The 15,879-nt window shown below is 42.4% G+C and overlaps 1 protein-coding gene across 6 annotated transcripts in view; it reads right to left on the bottom strand.

Moving 5' to 3' along the window:
- TMTC1 (transmembrane O-mannosyltransferase targeting cadherins 1) overlaps nucleotides 1-15,879 on the bottom strand; it is a 224,796-nt gene that overhangs the window by 71,578 nt on the left and 137,339 nt on the right. For 5 of the 6 annotated variants that reach the window (XM_075940703.1, XM_075940711.1, XM_075940707.1 and 2 more), the window contains one exon: nucleotides 2,507-2,674. The exons of the other annotated variant lie outside the window; for it this stretch is intronic. In XM_075940703.1, coding sequence (XP_075796818.1) covers nucleotides 2,507-2,674 — 168 coding nt within the window. The remainder of the gene's footprint in view (nucleotides 1-2,506; nucleotides 2,675-15,879) is intronic. 6 annotated transcript variants of the gene reach the window in all.

The following is a 15,879-nucleotide window of genomic DNA, read 5'->3' as shown; positions in this document are numbered from 1 at the left end:
AACCAGTGCTTAAAATGAGTTGGTAACTGAGCCCAGGATCTGATTGCCATGGTTTCTATTGTTTAGGATGTAAACATGTTTTAGGAGATAGGCAGTGAATCGTGTTATATTGAAGCAAAACCTATTTCAAATCTTTTAAAAACATCTAACACAGTTACATTTGCATCTATAGCATGGGACTGATTTAAAGGAATATATAAAAAGGTTTAGCAGTAAGGTCATCCTCCTTTATAATAAGAGTGAAAAGCTTAGAAAATCAATTTAAACAATTAAATTACAAATCACCTGCATTACCACTATGACTTCACAACTAGATAATTGCTTTAAAAAAAAGCATCAAGAAGTAAATTTAATAAGTTTGCCAAAAAAACTGAATTCTAAGTGGTATGCTTCAATGAAAAATATATAAATGAGGTTGTAAAGGAAACAGATTGGCAAACAATAGACAAGTAGAACACTGAAATATTTGACACTTTATGGCATTTAGTTTTTACCATTATTAAAATGTTACTAAAATATATTCTGTATTTTTCTAATAGTGTTACTACCATATTATGAACCATACCTGTAGAAGATAACAGGATTTTTAACAAAGACACTGATTCAAAGATTTTGTTGGGTTTTTAAACTAAAACTTACTTTAAAATAGTCATATTGTGCAAATCAAAGCTTATTCATATGCAGACAGTGTTGGTATCAGTGTTTGCACAAAATTTCAGATATTAGGCGAGAGAACACTGAAGTCATTTTCTTCCTGTTATCCTTTACAGAATCTTTCGGTTTTCTCAGCAGTGTTTCATTTACTTTATTTTAGAAACACACACACACAATCCCTCAATGACAGATTTCTTTACCTGTGTAATAATGGAAATGTCACTTACTTTAACCCGTAAAGGATGCTAAAGATTGCATTTCCATCTCACTATTCCTATTGTTTACATTTCACTCAGTTTGGAGAGTTCATGTTACTTCTGTTTCTAGGCAGTTTCACTTCTTTGTTCTCACAGTAGTACACTGGTTCTCAATATCTTTCAGACTGTGACCTCATAACTGAAAGAAGACTCAGGGCACACTACTCCCAGGCTATGTCTACACTCGCGGCTTCTTGCGCAAGTAATATGCAAATAAGGCTAAGCGTGGAATATCTCCGAGCCTCATTTGCATACATAATGAGCCACCATTTTTTTTTCAGAAGAGACTCTTGCGCAAGAAGGAGTGTCTACACTGCCCCTTCTTGCACAAGAAAAACCCTCTTGTGCAATGCCGTTCTTCCTGAAAAGTAATAGGTGTAACGGCATTGCGCAAGAGGGTATTTCTTGCGCAAGAAGGAGCAGTGTAGATGCTCCTTCTTGCGCAAGAGCCTCTTCTGAAAAAATGGTGGTTCATTAGGTATGCAAATGAGGCTCGGCGATATTCCACACTTAACCTCATTTGCATATTACTTGCGCAAGAAGCCGCGAGTGTAGACATAGCCCTAGACCTTGTTAAAATCCCCTGCTTTAGCATAATCCAGTTTGGGTCATAGTGCTACAAGGGAGGTTTAGACCTGCCCATAAAACCTGATTTGACTTTTTTTGTTGGTGATTGTGATGGGATGGATTAGGTCCTGAGGCCCCCTACTGGAGACCTTGTAGTCCTGCCACACCCTGCTCTAGAAAGGGGTGGAAAGAGGTCTTCCACGCTCCTTAGAATGACGAAGTGGGTAGCAGCCAGTCAGGGCCCAGCAGATCAGTGTCAGATGAGTTGCTGGGCCAGAGCATTGATAGTCTCTTGCTGGAGCTATAGGAGTGTGCGTGGTGAGGCTGACTGGCACAAGGCTAGACATGGTGATGCTGCCAGAAACTGGAGAGAGCAAAAGGAGTCCTGCACTGGCTGTTGAGACTCAGACCAGCTACGGGGAACCTTTTTTCAGTTAGGGACCAGACACCAGTGAGAAAAAAAACAAAAAACAATCAATCAGAGCCATACACCACAAGAAGCTAGAGCCTAGGGGGAGGGGCACATCAAGGCCTAGGGATACCAGCCCTCACACTACGGCCCCAGGGGGCAGGGCAACTAAGGCTTGGGACCACAGGCGCTTTCACTATAACTGGATGAAGGTGCCGAGGCTCCTGGCTGCCAGCTCATGCTCACCATGGGACAGATCCAAGTAAATTGGGATTAGTGTTACAAGTAATAATTTCATTAAAGTATTGTTCTTTATGTTAGTTTTATGTAAAATTCTTCTCTCCATCTGTCTCTTTTACACATATACCAGGATAGTTAAAAAGTATAAATTGATACATTATACCATATCCTCATGGCAGGAACCAGGTCCTCCTCCTCTTTATAAAAAGCATACTTTTTTAGCACTCTATAAAAATAGTAAGCCACAACACAATAGTAGAATTATTTCTTTTACTCAATAAAAATGATTTGTTCCATGCAACAACAACAAGCGATGCATTTATTTCTTTAAAAATAAATTTAGAGATATAGCAAATATTTTTCCTGTTTCTGATCATACCTGAAGAGGGATTCTCTTGACAACCAGATTTCATTCTGTCTCACAGTCTTCCAAGAGAACAGCAACAGCAGCAGCAAAGCAGAGAGGGTCAGGACTGTAGTTCCCCATCTATTTAACCAGGCACAGAGCTTTTTCAAACCATGGACAAAAAGGATACAGTACCCCATACTGGAAAAACAAACAGGAGGGGGAAAAGTTGCTATTTCCAGTATCATACTTCATGTACAAGATTATGCCAGCATTTTCCTCTGTTGCACAATACTAGGTTTTTAAGCTAACTTCATTTTTCAGGGAAAAATTCAAACTCTCCCTCCCACCCCAAAATCAGTTTACAGCTTCTGTGAATTGAAAAGCTTTAAATTATACCCCCATCTACTATAAATATTACTATAAATATAACAGTAAAAATAGTACCACATAGTTTAACAGTACTTGTGTGCACATGGCACTATTTGTGAAAGGCAGGTTTACACTGTAAGAATGATTAATTATGATACCAGATACATTAATGATACCAGATGATTAAAATTGAGAACACATATATAAAACCCATTTTGCCACCTTTTCTCTCACTGGCCATGTCTACAAGTACTGGGAATCGATGCTGCTGTAGCAGAAGTCAATTTAGCACGTCTAGCGAAAACCCGCTAAATCAAATGCAGAGAGTTCTCCGGTCAACTCCAGTACTCCACTGCAATGATAAGATTAATGTAAATTGACAGAAGAGCATCTCCCAATCAACTCAACGCAATGTAGACATCACAGTAAGTCAACATAAACTATGTCAACTCCAGGGCTACGTCTAGACTACATGGCTCCATTGACGGAGCCATGTAAAATAGTTTATTCGGCATAGTCAAAGAAGCGGGGATTTAAATAATCCCCACTTAATTAAAATAAAAATGGCCGCCGCGCTGTGCCGATGATCAACTGATCCAGCACAGCGCAGCAATCTAGACATGGTGCTGTCGACAAGGGAAGCCTTTTGTCAACCGCTCCGGTAAACCTCCGTGAACGAGGTTTACCGGAGTGGTCAACAAAGGCTTCCCTTGTCGACCGCGCCACGTCTAGACTGCCATGCTGTGCCGGATCAGCTCATCGTCAACACAGCGCGGTGGCCATTTTTATTTTAATGAAGTGGGGATTATTTAAATCCCCGCTTCTTTGACTAAGCCGAATAAACTATTTTACATGGCTTCGTCGACAGAGCCATGTAGTCTAGACGTAGCCCAGCAGTATTATTCAGGTAGCTGGAGTAGTGTAACTTAGGTCAACTGAGCGTGGTAGTGTAGACAAGGCCTTAAGTACTATTTTACTCTGTAAGCATTAGAGTAAGATAGTATTGAGCCAAAGAGTGGCAGAATCTGGAGGCAAGGACAGTCTTTACTGTGTGTTTGTATAGTCGCTAGTACAATAGGTCCCCAATATTGACTGCAGCCTCGTCATGCTACCATAACACAAATTGGGTCCATAATGTTCAGATTTGCTAAAAAAGTGCTAATTGCAAAAGTAGAGATGTGAGATACACTTCATCATACACATATATTAACTACAATATGGTTGCGCTGTATCTACAGTACTGTTCTCATCTGCTACATATAATTACCATTTCTTTTTTAAAAGAATCCTGGTACACAAACTCCATGGTAACACTGATATAACAACTTTGAAGATATACTTTTTAATTCATATATTTACTGCAAAATTGGAGACTCAGAAATTTAATTACATAGTTTATACTATAGTTAGTACCTTTTAATTGCCTGACCACTGCTATGTCATGGAATTCTCATGTTCACTTTCCTGTATTTATATGGATTAGCATATGGAATGGTCAAATAGCTTCCATATTTTCAAGTGAACCCTTATTCCTGTGTACTACCAAACTGATTCAAGTACTTAAGCATGCAATTAGACAGTATTATGATATTTATTTCTGAGCTGGTCACAGAACAGCTTAATTGCTTTCTTAAAATTCTGGTAGTTACATGGAATTTTCAGGAAAACGTGCACATGAAAAGACACATGAAAAAAATATTAATGAAGACCTATACTCTGTCGAAGTCCATGTACCCTCTCAGAAAGGAAAACAAAGTTTAGCATTCTGAAACAGTAGTTAGTTTATTCACAAAGAGAAATAAAGCTGTTCCCAGTAGCTACCACATTCTTGTTCTCAACTATCACAGTTAGGCATGTTTCTTTGGAAACACAGGAAAACTACAGCTCTGAGAGCTCTCCCTCATCTTGTTTTCCAGCCAGCACAACCAGCAAGTTCACATACTCACCTGGATTGTGTCTAAAATGCCTAAAAGGAGAGGACCATCCCTTTGAGACAGCTTTGTGGTAAGGGAAATCAAGAAAAAGAAAATTCTTCCCTTGTAATCCCAGTGGAAGAACTAGAATGGCAAACAGCAATATATAAACCAGAATAGAATATGCAGGTTTCTGAGGAATGTGTAATGTTTCAAGTAGGAATAAAAGATCCTCCGGAAAAGGGTTTATTTTCCGGAGAATCACGTCTAGACTGCCGCTTTTCTCCGGCTTATCCCCAAGCCGGAAAAAAGCGGCAGCCATGTTAATGCAAATACCGCGGGGGGATTGTTACGGGGTCCGTGAGCCCACCCCGTCCTGGGCAGTCACACTCCCACGGTTGCCGTCCCGGAAGGTCCCAGTCTCGGTGCCGCGGCGCCGGGTCGGCCCTCCCGGTGGTTGCCCCGAGGATCCCGCGAGCGAGGAGGTGAGGGGGGTCCGGGCCCTCCCTCTCTCCAGACCCCAGCCCAGGGCCCTAAGGCGGGGGAGATGTTCTTCTCTCCCCCGACCTGGCTGATGGGGCACAGAGCCGCAACGCATCAACCCTCGGGCTCCAGTACACCCGCCCTGGGCTGCTTCCTCACGCCCTCGCTCGTCCGCTCACCAGCTGGCTGGTCTCGCCGCCTCCTCGGTGTGTCTCAGTCTCTGCCTCCAGCGTCCTCCTTCTCCTCCTCCCCCTGCTTCTGCCTCTCCTGACTTTATACCTGGGGAAGGTGCCGCCCCGCCCCTCCAGAGCACTCACACCTGTGCTCATCCACGGCTCCAGCTTCTCCTCCCCAGCTGTTTCCCCTCATCCCCAGCGTTCTCTCCCTCTCCTGCAGCTGTGGGGCATAGGGCCGGCTGGGGCGCCCGCGGGGCTGCCCGCCCCGAGGCTGGTGGGGTGCCGTCCCTGCCCGGTTGTCCCCACTAACCTTGCCGGGGGGGGGGTTCTTCCCCCGCGCTGTCTCGGGCTGTGTCCCTGGAGCCGCCAGCCTGGCGGCATGTCCCGGCTGCCCTGCTGCCTGCGTCCCCGGCGGCAGCAGGTCCCGCCGTGGCGTCTCTTCCTGCCCCGCTGGGGGGGCCCTCCTCGGTGCGGGGTTGCCTCACCCCGTCACCGCCCTCCCCTGTGTTGCTCGGGGTCCCGCCCGCTCGCCCGCCTGCCGAGCGGCGCGTCCCGGTTACCCCACCGGACGCGTCCTCGGCGGCGGCGAGACAAGCCGCGCCGCTTTCCCCTGCCTCGCTGGGGGGGGCCCTTCTAGTGCGGGGTTGCCTCACCCCGTCACAGGGATATTTAAATCCCCCGCGGATTTTGCTATTCCAAAGTGTCTAATCTGCATCCCTTTTCCAGAAAAGGGGTGCAGTGTAGACACAGCCAGGGAGAAATTTGATTTAAGACATGCAACTTCAGCTACAATAATTGTGTGGCTAGAATCAATGTACCTTAAACCAAATTTCTGGGGTGGGGGTCCCATTGCAGGAGGTCAATGGGAGAAACTCTACCATCAACTTCCCTTTCTCCACACAACCCTGTGTAGCACCGGGTCGACGAGGGCGCCCTCAGCATTCAGTACTGTGGGTCCTTACTAGATCCACTACACTGAAGATAGATCACACCAGAGATCAAAGTATAGACATAGCTTTAGTTCCCTTGTAGTGGGACTTGAATACCTGGGGGGCTGTGCTAGCTGAATTCTGCTTTTACTAGATTTATACATGTGCTTAAATGGATGTTTGGATTCAGTGGGATTACTTGTGTGCTTAAAAATAAGTGTGTACACTAAGGATGTAAACAAGTAATCAGCTTTGCAGAAGGCCCCCTTATCTATTACTCATGTAGTCGACACAAGTTGTATCGACTACACAATTAGCCAGATAACTGCTATTTAACATTGTTAGTGTGTACATGGTCTGCATGAGTCAAGACTTATTGAATAGATATAAATTTAACAACATTCTAGAATGGAGACTTTAGCATGATTTGTAAACATGGTTAAAGTTTCTTCTATAAGTAACTAACTTCAAAGATATTTTAACTGTCTCAGAATGGTCAAATGCATTGTAGCCAGATATCCTGATGATATTTAACCTGCACAGCTGAGAGTAATAAAATCTTCAAGATCAGACTGTTAGAAACTATAACCAAACATTTTCAAAATAAAATTACAGAAGGTGTCTAAAATCGCATTTTAAATGTCAAACGTTTCCTTTAAAACGTAAAGAAACTCTGGCAAAACAGTTTAGGAAACAGAATATTTAAGCACTTACATTCACAACGTGATGTTTTTAAAACTGAGTGAAAGGAAAAATCCTTCCCAAAAGTGCAAAAAATAAGCACTTCAATAGCTCTCTGAAACCACTGCAAAGCAGAAACAAAATAGCTGCCAGCTGCAATATCTGCATTCAAGTACAGGTGGTCCCCGAGTTATGCGGATCCGACTTATGTCGAATCCGCAGTTACGAACGGGGCCGTCTCCCTGGTCTTCAGCAGACCAGGGAGAGGAAGCAAAGCGGCGGAGCACGCGGGCAGCGGACAGCCCAGACGCGTCTGGGCTGTCCGCTGCCCGCGTGCTCCTTGGCTTTGCTCTGCTTTGCTCCCCGTCTCCCTGGTCTGCAGACCAGGCGGACGGGGAGCAAAGCGGCGGAACACGCGGGCAGCGGACAGCCCAGACGCGTCTGGGCTGTCCGCTGCCCGCGTGTTCCGCCGCTTTGCTCCCCGTCCCCCTGATCTGCAGACCAGGGAGAAGCGGAGCAAAGCAGAGCAAAGCCGCGGAGCCCGAGGGCAGCAGGACAGCCACGGCGCGTCTGGGCTGTCCCGCTGCCCCCGTGCTCTGCGGCTTTGCTCCGTACGCCTGTGGTACAGCAGCTGGGGCGCTGCTGGTTGGTCCCGTAGCGCTGCTCTGGGCGCTACTGGACCAATCCGGCAGCACCCCAGCTGCTCTGCCCCAGGCGTCCTGATTCAGCCACTGCTGGTCAGTTTCAGCAGCGGCTGAATCAGGACGCCTGGGGCAGAGCAGCTTGGGTGCTGCTGGGTTGGTCCAGTAGCGCCGAGGAGCGGCGGTGCTACTGGACCAACCCAGCAGCACCCCAGCTGCTTTGCCCCAGGCGTCCCCAAGTCAGCCGCAGCTGAAACTGACCAGCGGCTGACTACAGGAAGCCCCTGCCCCGGGCTGACTTGGGGATGCCTGGGGTTCTTAAGTTGAATCTGTATGTAAGTCAGAACTGGCATCCAGATTCAGCCGCTGTTGAAACTGATTAGTTTCAGCAGCGGCTGAATCTGGACGCCAGTTCCAACTTACATACAGATTCAACTTAAGAACAAACCTACAGTCCCTATCTTGTACGTAACCCGGGGACTGCCTGTATATCCTGGTAACAATCTTTTTCTAATACATGCCCTTTTCTGTAGTGAATCTGAATGCTTAATTTATGCTTCTAATTTGTTGTAGTACATTACTGTAGCTTTTCTTATTAGATGCATTTTTCTTAAACTTTTGCACTACATTTATTGAAATGACCTTATTTCTGTCTTCATTAATTGCAAAAAGACATTTGCAGAAACAAACTGGATACCTAGTGCTTCTATTGAGCCAAAATATCGAGTCCATATGGTTACTGAACTCCATTGTAAAGTCTCTAAAAATGTCATCTCAATATTCAGGCCAACAAGAAACTTCTCAAAAATCTGCAGACAGTTTCTACTCTGATTGATATATTTTCTTTTAGCAGTTTAATCTTGCCCTGAGAATTACTGTACTTCTTTAATGTGAACACTATTCAGCTGAATTTCTTTATCACAAAGCAGTATCAAAAGGAAGACTCTTTGCAGTTTTAGGCATACACCTTCTTCAAAAAGCCAACTGTATATGCCCAAAGACCAAAAAGTGAAAACTTTATTCAGACAGTTCCAACAGCTCACATTACCAGAGGGAGAAGCAAGAAGGGCCCGGTTCCCAGCTGGTGGGAATTTTTTTTGAACTCTTGTTCACACCAGCAGCATTCAATATGCTTGTGTCGGATACAGATACCATTGTATCACAGTTTATACAGCTGCTAGGGAGCGGTTTTTTATTATATTTTTGAATAAGCTTCATGGTGGTTACATGTATAAATTTGTTATTACACAGAAATAAGGGTTCATTTCAAACACGATACACATCTATGGGAAATACAAGGATATTTAAATTATACCACCATCTAGCAGTTCTTACACTGTGATGTTCATTCGCAGGTCTCAAACTGCACTACAAGGGATGTCAGTATCTTGATTTTTCTAATTTTACCAATGGGGAAGACTGATATAGTGGGAAGGGAAATGACTTGCCCAAGGTCATCTCACAGACCAGTGGCAGAGCTGGGACTAGAAACCAAGTCTCCTGAGTCCCAGTTCAGTGCCCTAATAACTACATAGAGAGTTCCAGAGACAGATACTGAACTTTCATCAGGACTTTGAATTATCTACTTGAAAATTCCTTGTAACTCCGTGAGAATGCAGTGGAAATGTAATTCAGAGCTACACTATAAATCAAGTGCACCCATATAATTTAACTTCTACTTGTAGCTTTTTATAACAAATACATTATCACAAAGTAAAACTTCATAGTAATTACATTATAATGACAATGTGTCTGTGTACCAGGATTCTACAAAATAACACATATATTATGGGCAAGACTAAAAGGGGTGATATTAATCAATGCAGATTTTAAGGATAACAAAGTAGTGGCAACTGTAAAAAAAACTAGGACAGTTCTATAACTACACTGTAATTGATGTACCTGTATTATGAAATCTATAAAAACAAATTTGAAACACAGCATTTGTTAATGGCTTTTATATTTAAAAAAATCATGAGTTTTACATAAACCTACAGACAACAATGTTCTGTCTCTGCTCACCATTTACCGCCAACAAAAATAAAGGCTGGAGGAAGATAAGCTCCCATTACCTTGTTACAAACTTTTCATTGGAGCTGTCTGCTACAGTTACATCTCATCCCACAGCTTTTCTTAATGGTTATTTCATACTTAGTATTGCTTATTTCAGGGGTTTATAGTGAAAGTTTCTAACTCCCGACTCCTTTACAAAGCAATGAGCATGAAATGCCTTTGAGCGCTCACAAATCCATTCTTGCCAAAAACCATTTTTATGTTTTTTTCCTGTGTCACCCTTTATTTGTGGAACATTCCTTCCCACTTACTCCCTAAACCCACTCCCTTTAGCCTTTTTTACATCCCTCCTTAAGATTCATTTCCCCTATGTCAGAAGTTAATCAGAAAGCAGATGGGGAGCTAAGACAGCTATTAGTGATGTGGTTCTTTGTCTCCATTACAAACACAAACAAACCAGCTTCTATAAACTGCACACAGCTATCCTATCAAAGCCCGGCTTGCACTGCCATTCACCCACCTCCCCTCCCCTTGCCGCGACATTTCTAACAAGCACAACTAATTTCTCACAATTAAACTGAAAGCTCCTGATGCTGAGGTTTACTTTAATATGTTTGTACAGTGCTAGTACAATGAGGACCCCACCTGGCTATTGTAATGGAAACAGAGACAAGGCGAGAGGGGTTAATATCTTCCATTGGACCAACTTCTGTTGGTGAAAGAGCCAAGATTTCAAGTTGATAGAGAGCTCCTCTTCAGGTCACCTAAAAGAGATTACCTCACCCACTTTGTGTCTCGAAAAGCCTAGGACCAACATGGCTATAACAACACTGCATGCTGCAATGGAAGTGAGCACTGGCTGGGTATCATGCGAGCTCAAACCTTACACCTGTCACTAGTCAAAGACTGACTATTGCCTGTGCTGTACTTCAGGGGAGTGGAACCTGGGGAGGAGAGCAGAGTGGGTATTCCAGTTAGTCCAGGACAGAAGGAAGTGTATGGGAGATGGCACTGCTCAGAGTTTTTGAATGTTAGAAACTGTCCCAGCGGCCATGGATTACTAAACAGATTACAAGTGAAGCACTTTAAGATTCTTTATGAATAGAATTTATCAAGGGACTCTGTATTTTATTACAAGGGTAGCACCACCATGAGCTCCTACCCTCACCCGGACCCAAACTCTGGAAAAATATTTCATACTTAAGTAAAAAACAGGACTATGTAGCATTTTAAAGACTAATAAGATGGTTTATTAGGTGATGAGCTTTCGTGGGCCAGACCCACTTCCTCAGATCAAATAGGAACCATATGGTTGTGCCAATTTTCTTCCACTATTTGATCTGAGGAAGTGGGTCTGGCCCACGAAAGCTCATCACCTAATAAACCATCTTGTTAGTCTTTAAAGTGCTACATAGTCCTGTATTTTGTTTCAGCTACACCAGACTAACACGGCTACATTTCTATCACTATTCATACTTAAGTGTACACAGAAGGCCCATGAGACTTAGGCTCCTGTTTCACTTAAGCGCTTTTGAAAATTTTGCCATTAAATCCAAAATTAGGTCCCTGATTAGGTTCCACAGTATCGTCAACTGGCGCTGAGAAAAAACATCAGGCTCCTAATTCAGGTGACACACTTCATAGTTAACGTTTAGAAAATTTCACCCCTTCTGTGCAAGTCAGCACGATACGGATATAACTCACAGCTGTGCCTTAAGCACAGTGGAGGAGTTCTGCCCTCATTCTAGAATGGGGATAGGTGTTGTGATGGTGAGGGAACAGTGAGAGGATAAGTTAGGGCATGTCTTCACTAAGCAGAAGATCAATGCTGTTGTGATAGATCCTCTGGAGTTCTATTTAGTGGGTCTTGATTTGACCTTCTCCTTGGGTACAGATTTGGCCTAAGTGATTCACTGTGTTCTCCCCACACTGGCAAAGGGGATCATTTTTGCCACTTTTAACATTACAGCTGATTGGGAATATTTTGTCTTCCTTACAAAATGTTTTGAGGAAAAAATAGACGTTTCTCAAAAATCTGTCCTATCAAAAAGCCATTTTCCATCCAAAAAACTTTTTGGTGGAATATTTGATTATTTCTACTTATCAAAGAAACGCACACACACCCCTTGCCATTTACACACACAGAGGTAAGCTCCTCCACCTCCTGTCACCATTTGTTTTTCCCAGCTCTTGTCGTTATCCTAATGGATCTTTATGTTGACCATAATCATTTTGATGAAATGGAGGTTTCCCAAAACAGTTATTTAACAGAAAAGCACCAGCTGTTCTTATTCTGAAGTTAATTTCCCTTCTCAGACCTACCCCTAACTTCATCAGACTATTTAAAAGATAAAACAAAACAAAAGAGATTTTGCTTTCTCTTTGAATAAGATTACAGCCTGCTTCAGTAATGAAGTGATGACCATTTCCAACTGTGCGAGCCCCACCACAAGCCTGCACACAGATTCAAATGTGAAGCACCATTTGATATTTAATAGCCTTTTCCACAGGTTCAACATGAATACATTCATTATGTGAGAACCAGAGCTATACAAATTCCTCAGCCTTGGGGGGCCGGGTGGGGAGGAGGGATACATACGAGCTTCCTCTTTTGGCATGTGTCAACATGTTGACAGTTTCATGACTCGGGCCATTGTGGTCTTTTGATGTACAAAAATGATATCTTAGGAACATCAGAACTGTAACAAAGTCAAGGCTATGCTTAGTAGGCAATCTTTGTACACCATTTACATGTGTATTTTGGCAGCATTAACTCAGAGAGGGCTGTGAGACGAATGATTTTCTTCTCTAATTTCTGCAATTCGTTAACACCAATTCCCTTGTAAGCAAGTGCACTGCAGTGAGCCATACACAGAAGAGAAATGAGATGATATAAAGGCCACATTTCCCAGGGTGTAACAGAAAAATTGCGGGGTTTAAATAAGAATGCAGATATGTAACATTTGCAGCATTATCTATTCAGTGTTCAGTAATTACATCTAATAACTGATAGTCTTTTTCTTTAACACTGTGTATCACTTCAGAAGCCAGAGCAACTACTGAAAACATTTAAAACGTTTTCCCTCCATCAGTGATATCACACTGCACCAGCTTGCAACAAACACTGGGAGTGGTTTCACTGCATTGGTTTCTTGAATAAGTTGCTTCTTTTGACACAGAGTAGGTACTGCCTCACCTCAACAGGGGACTGTCATTACATTCTATTATAGAAAGCTGTATGTTTATGAGTGCCCTGTAAAAGTTATCTCCTTTGTAAAGCTCACAGATCTACTAATTTAAAGCACTATGCAAGAGCGAGGTATTTCATAAATAATAAATTTTAATATACTTCTAATTAGTCTCTGCAGACTTGTCAAATGAGATTCCATTAACATTAAAACTGTTTGGGACACAAAAGAAAACACTTGGGGTTGAGGGTAGTAAGCAAGTCCCAACCTTTAGCAGCAAGCAGATAACTTTTGCTGCATTGCAGTGTCCTTCCTGGACCATCTTGGAGAAGTACTGATATGTTTTGATCCAGGTTGTAAACTGAGTGGAGGAAACTATCTGAAAGTGACACCCTTCCTCCTTCCCCACAAAAAAGGAAGAATGTTGTGCATTTAAATCTTTACTCCTGATATAAATCAGTAGAACTGAGATAGGACTTTTGACCCTCAGGAAAAGATCCATCTGAAAACAGTATATCAGGACACACGAGGGTTACTGGATCAATAGACCCTCTATACACAGAACAAAAGGATTATCTTAAAAACATACTGAGAATGGAAACTGCAGTTAACTTTGACATTTGACCCAGGAGGATTTCTCTGGCTACTAACCTTGTTGATTTGCAGCACTTACTTAAGACGATTCCCTTCTGTTCTATTAAACTTTGCTTTGAAACTACTCCAAATTATGTTTAACTGCTTCCCACATCACATCAATTAACTACACATTTTTATTTTGCGCCCCTCCAGAGAATAGTGAGAATAGTATTGTGAAAGGATAGAGCATTCTCTGCTTTTTAAAACTTATTATAACTTTCAAAGTCTCAGCAGCACATTCATTGCTAGGCAACATATGTGTTCAGATTTCCTAATTATTTGAGATTATTAAAGTTTTATTGGATTTTTTTTATTAAGCATCTGTAACATGCACCAAAGTGCTGTAAGAATGGATTATGTTTCAAATACACAGGGTGCACATATCAGTCCTCCGAAAAGAGAGCCTCCTCAAACCCTTAGCAGTCACACTGCCTGCCCAGCCTAATGAATAAGGCTCCAAATCCAATAAAGCACTTTAAGGTGTGCTTCACTGAAAGCTTTTGATTATACTTACACTGCAAACAAGAAAATGGTGGCACAAAAATCATAGAACTCAGGCTGCAGAGCTAAAACAATGGTGAAACTGTTCCTCCTCTGACTGGAATCTGAGCTCTCAAATCCAACAAGGAAGGAGGGTCACGGAGCACTGCTAATTTTAGACTGCACCCTGCAAACCTGAGTCAACTAAGCCTGGCTCTGAGACTCAGTGCTGCTGCTTTGTCTTTGCAATGCAAAGGTATCCATCGAGCAGTGCCACTGAAATCAAGGAGACCAGTGAAAGTCTGATTGTGCTTTTCTGGATCAGAGCCTAACAGACTTGAGCATGGATATCCAACCTACATTTGAGCCACCAACTCTTGCCCTTGAAAACAACCTCTTTGCTATTTCAAATACAATGTAGACAAACTCCTCTCCTCGTTCTAGAGCCCTTGCTGTCACTATGTTCCAAAACGAGCCAAAATGATTTAAAACTCTGCTCACAGGCACCGCTACTGTGCGGGAGGGGACCTTTAAAATCAGTTCATCCCTATGCACAAAAGGGCTACACAGTGCCTCCCCACTATAAATTGCCCTGGTACACTAAAGTCATTGATGCTTGAAGGAACTGATGCATTATTAAGTCCTCCCATTCTCTGCTATTAAGTCACACAAAAACCCCCACAAAACTACCAATTTGTGCAAATGGAAATCAGCCACGGGGAAAAAAAATTCCTCACTTTAAGTTGTTTCGCTATAAGTCCAAGATTTTTGGAACGTAACTTGGACTTATAGTGAGGATGGCCTGTACTATCAATAGAGGGTACAAGAAAACATTATACAAATTCATTAGAAGCAAGAGAAGACCAAGAGCAGGGCATTACTCAATGAGGAGGAAAAAACAATAACAGAAAATGTGGAAATGGCAGAGATGGGCAACAACTTCCTTGTTTCGGTTTTCACCAAGGTTTGTGGTGACTGATCACCTAATATAATGACTGCTTGAGAAAATGAGGTAGGTTCAGAAGTTAAAATAGGAAAAGAATGAGTTAAAAATTACTAAGAAAAGTTAGATGTCTTCACCAGGGCCTGATAAAATGCATCCTAGAATACTCAAGGAGATGACTGAGAAAATAGCTGAGCCATTAGCTATCTTTGAAAAGTCATAGAAGACAGAAAAAAGACAAATATAGTGCCCATCTATAAAAAGAGAAATAAGGCCAACTCAGGAAACTACAGACCAGTAGTATATTTCTGTGCCAAGAAATATAATGTAGGAAATTAAGGAATCTATTTGAAAACATCTGGAAGATAATAAGATAAGTAACAGTCAGCATGAATTTGTAAAGAACAAAGAATTTCAAACCAACCTAATGGCCATCTTTGAGAGGGTAACAAGCCTTGTGGATAAGAGGGAAGCAGTAGATGTGGTATACCTAGACTTAAGAAAAGGATTTGAAACCATCTTGCATGACCTTCTTATAAATAAATTAGGGAAATACAATCTAGACAGTACTAGTATAACATGGGTGCATAACTGGTTGGATAACGATTCCTCTAAAGTAGTTATCAATGATTCAGTCGTACTAGAAGTGCATAACAAGTGGGATTCTGCAGGAATCCATTTTGGAACCCATTCTGCTTGATATCCTTATCAACATTTTAGATAATGGCATAGAGAGTATGCTTACAAAGTCTGAGAATGATACCAAGCTGGGAGGAGTTCCAAGTGGAGAAGAGAGTCATAATTCAGAATGATCTGGACAAACGGGAGAAATGGTCTGAGGTAAATAGGATGAAATTCAATAAGGACAAATGCAAAATACTCCACTTAGGAAGGAACAATCACTTTGACACATACAACATGGGAAATGACTGTCTTAAGGAGTACTGCTGA

Source organism: Pelodiscus sinensis, chromosome 1 (genome assembly GCF_049634645.1).
Source record: "Pelodiscus sinensis isolate JC-2024 chromosome 1, ASM4963464v1, whole genome shotgun sequence".
In the NCBI taxonomy this organism is placed as follows: Eukaryota; Metazoa; Chordata; order Testudines; family Trionychidae; genus Pelodiscus; species Pelodiscus sinensis.
Note: the sequence above shows the minus strand (reverse complement) of the source record. Positions and strands in the feature narration are given on the sequence as shown.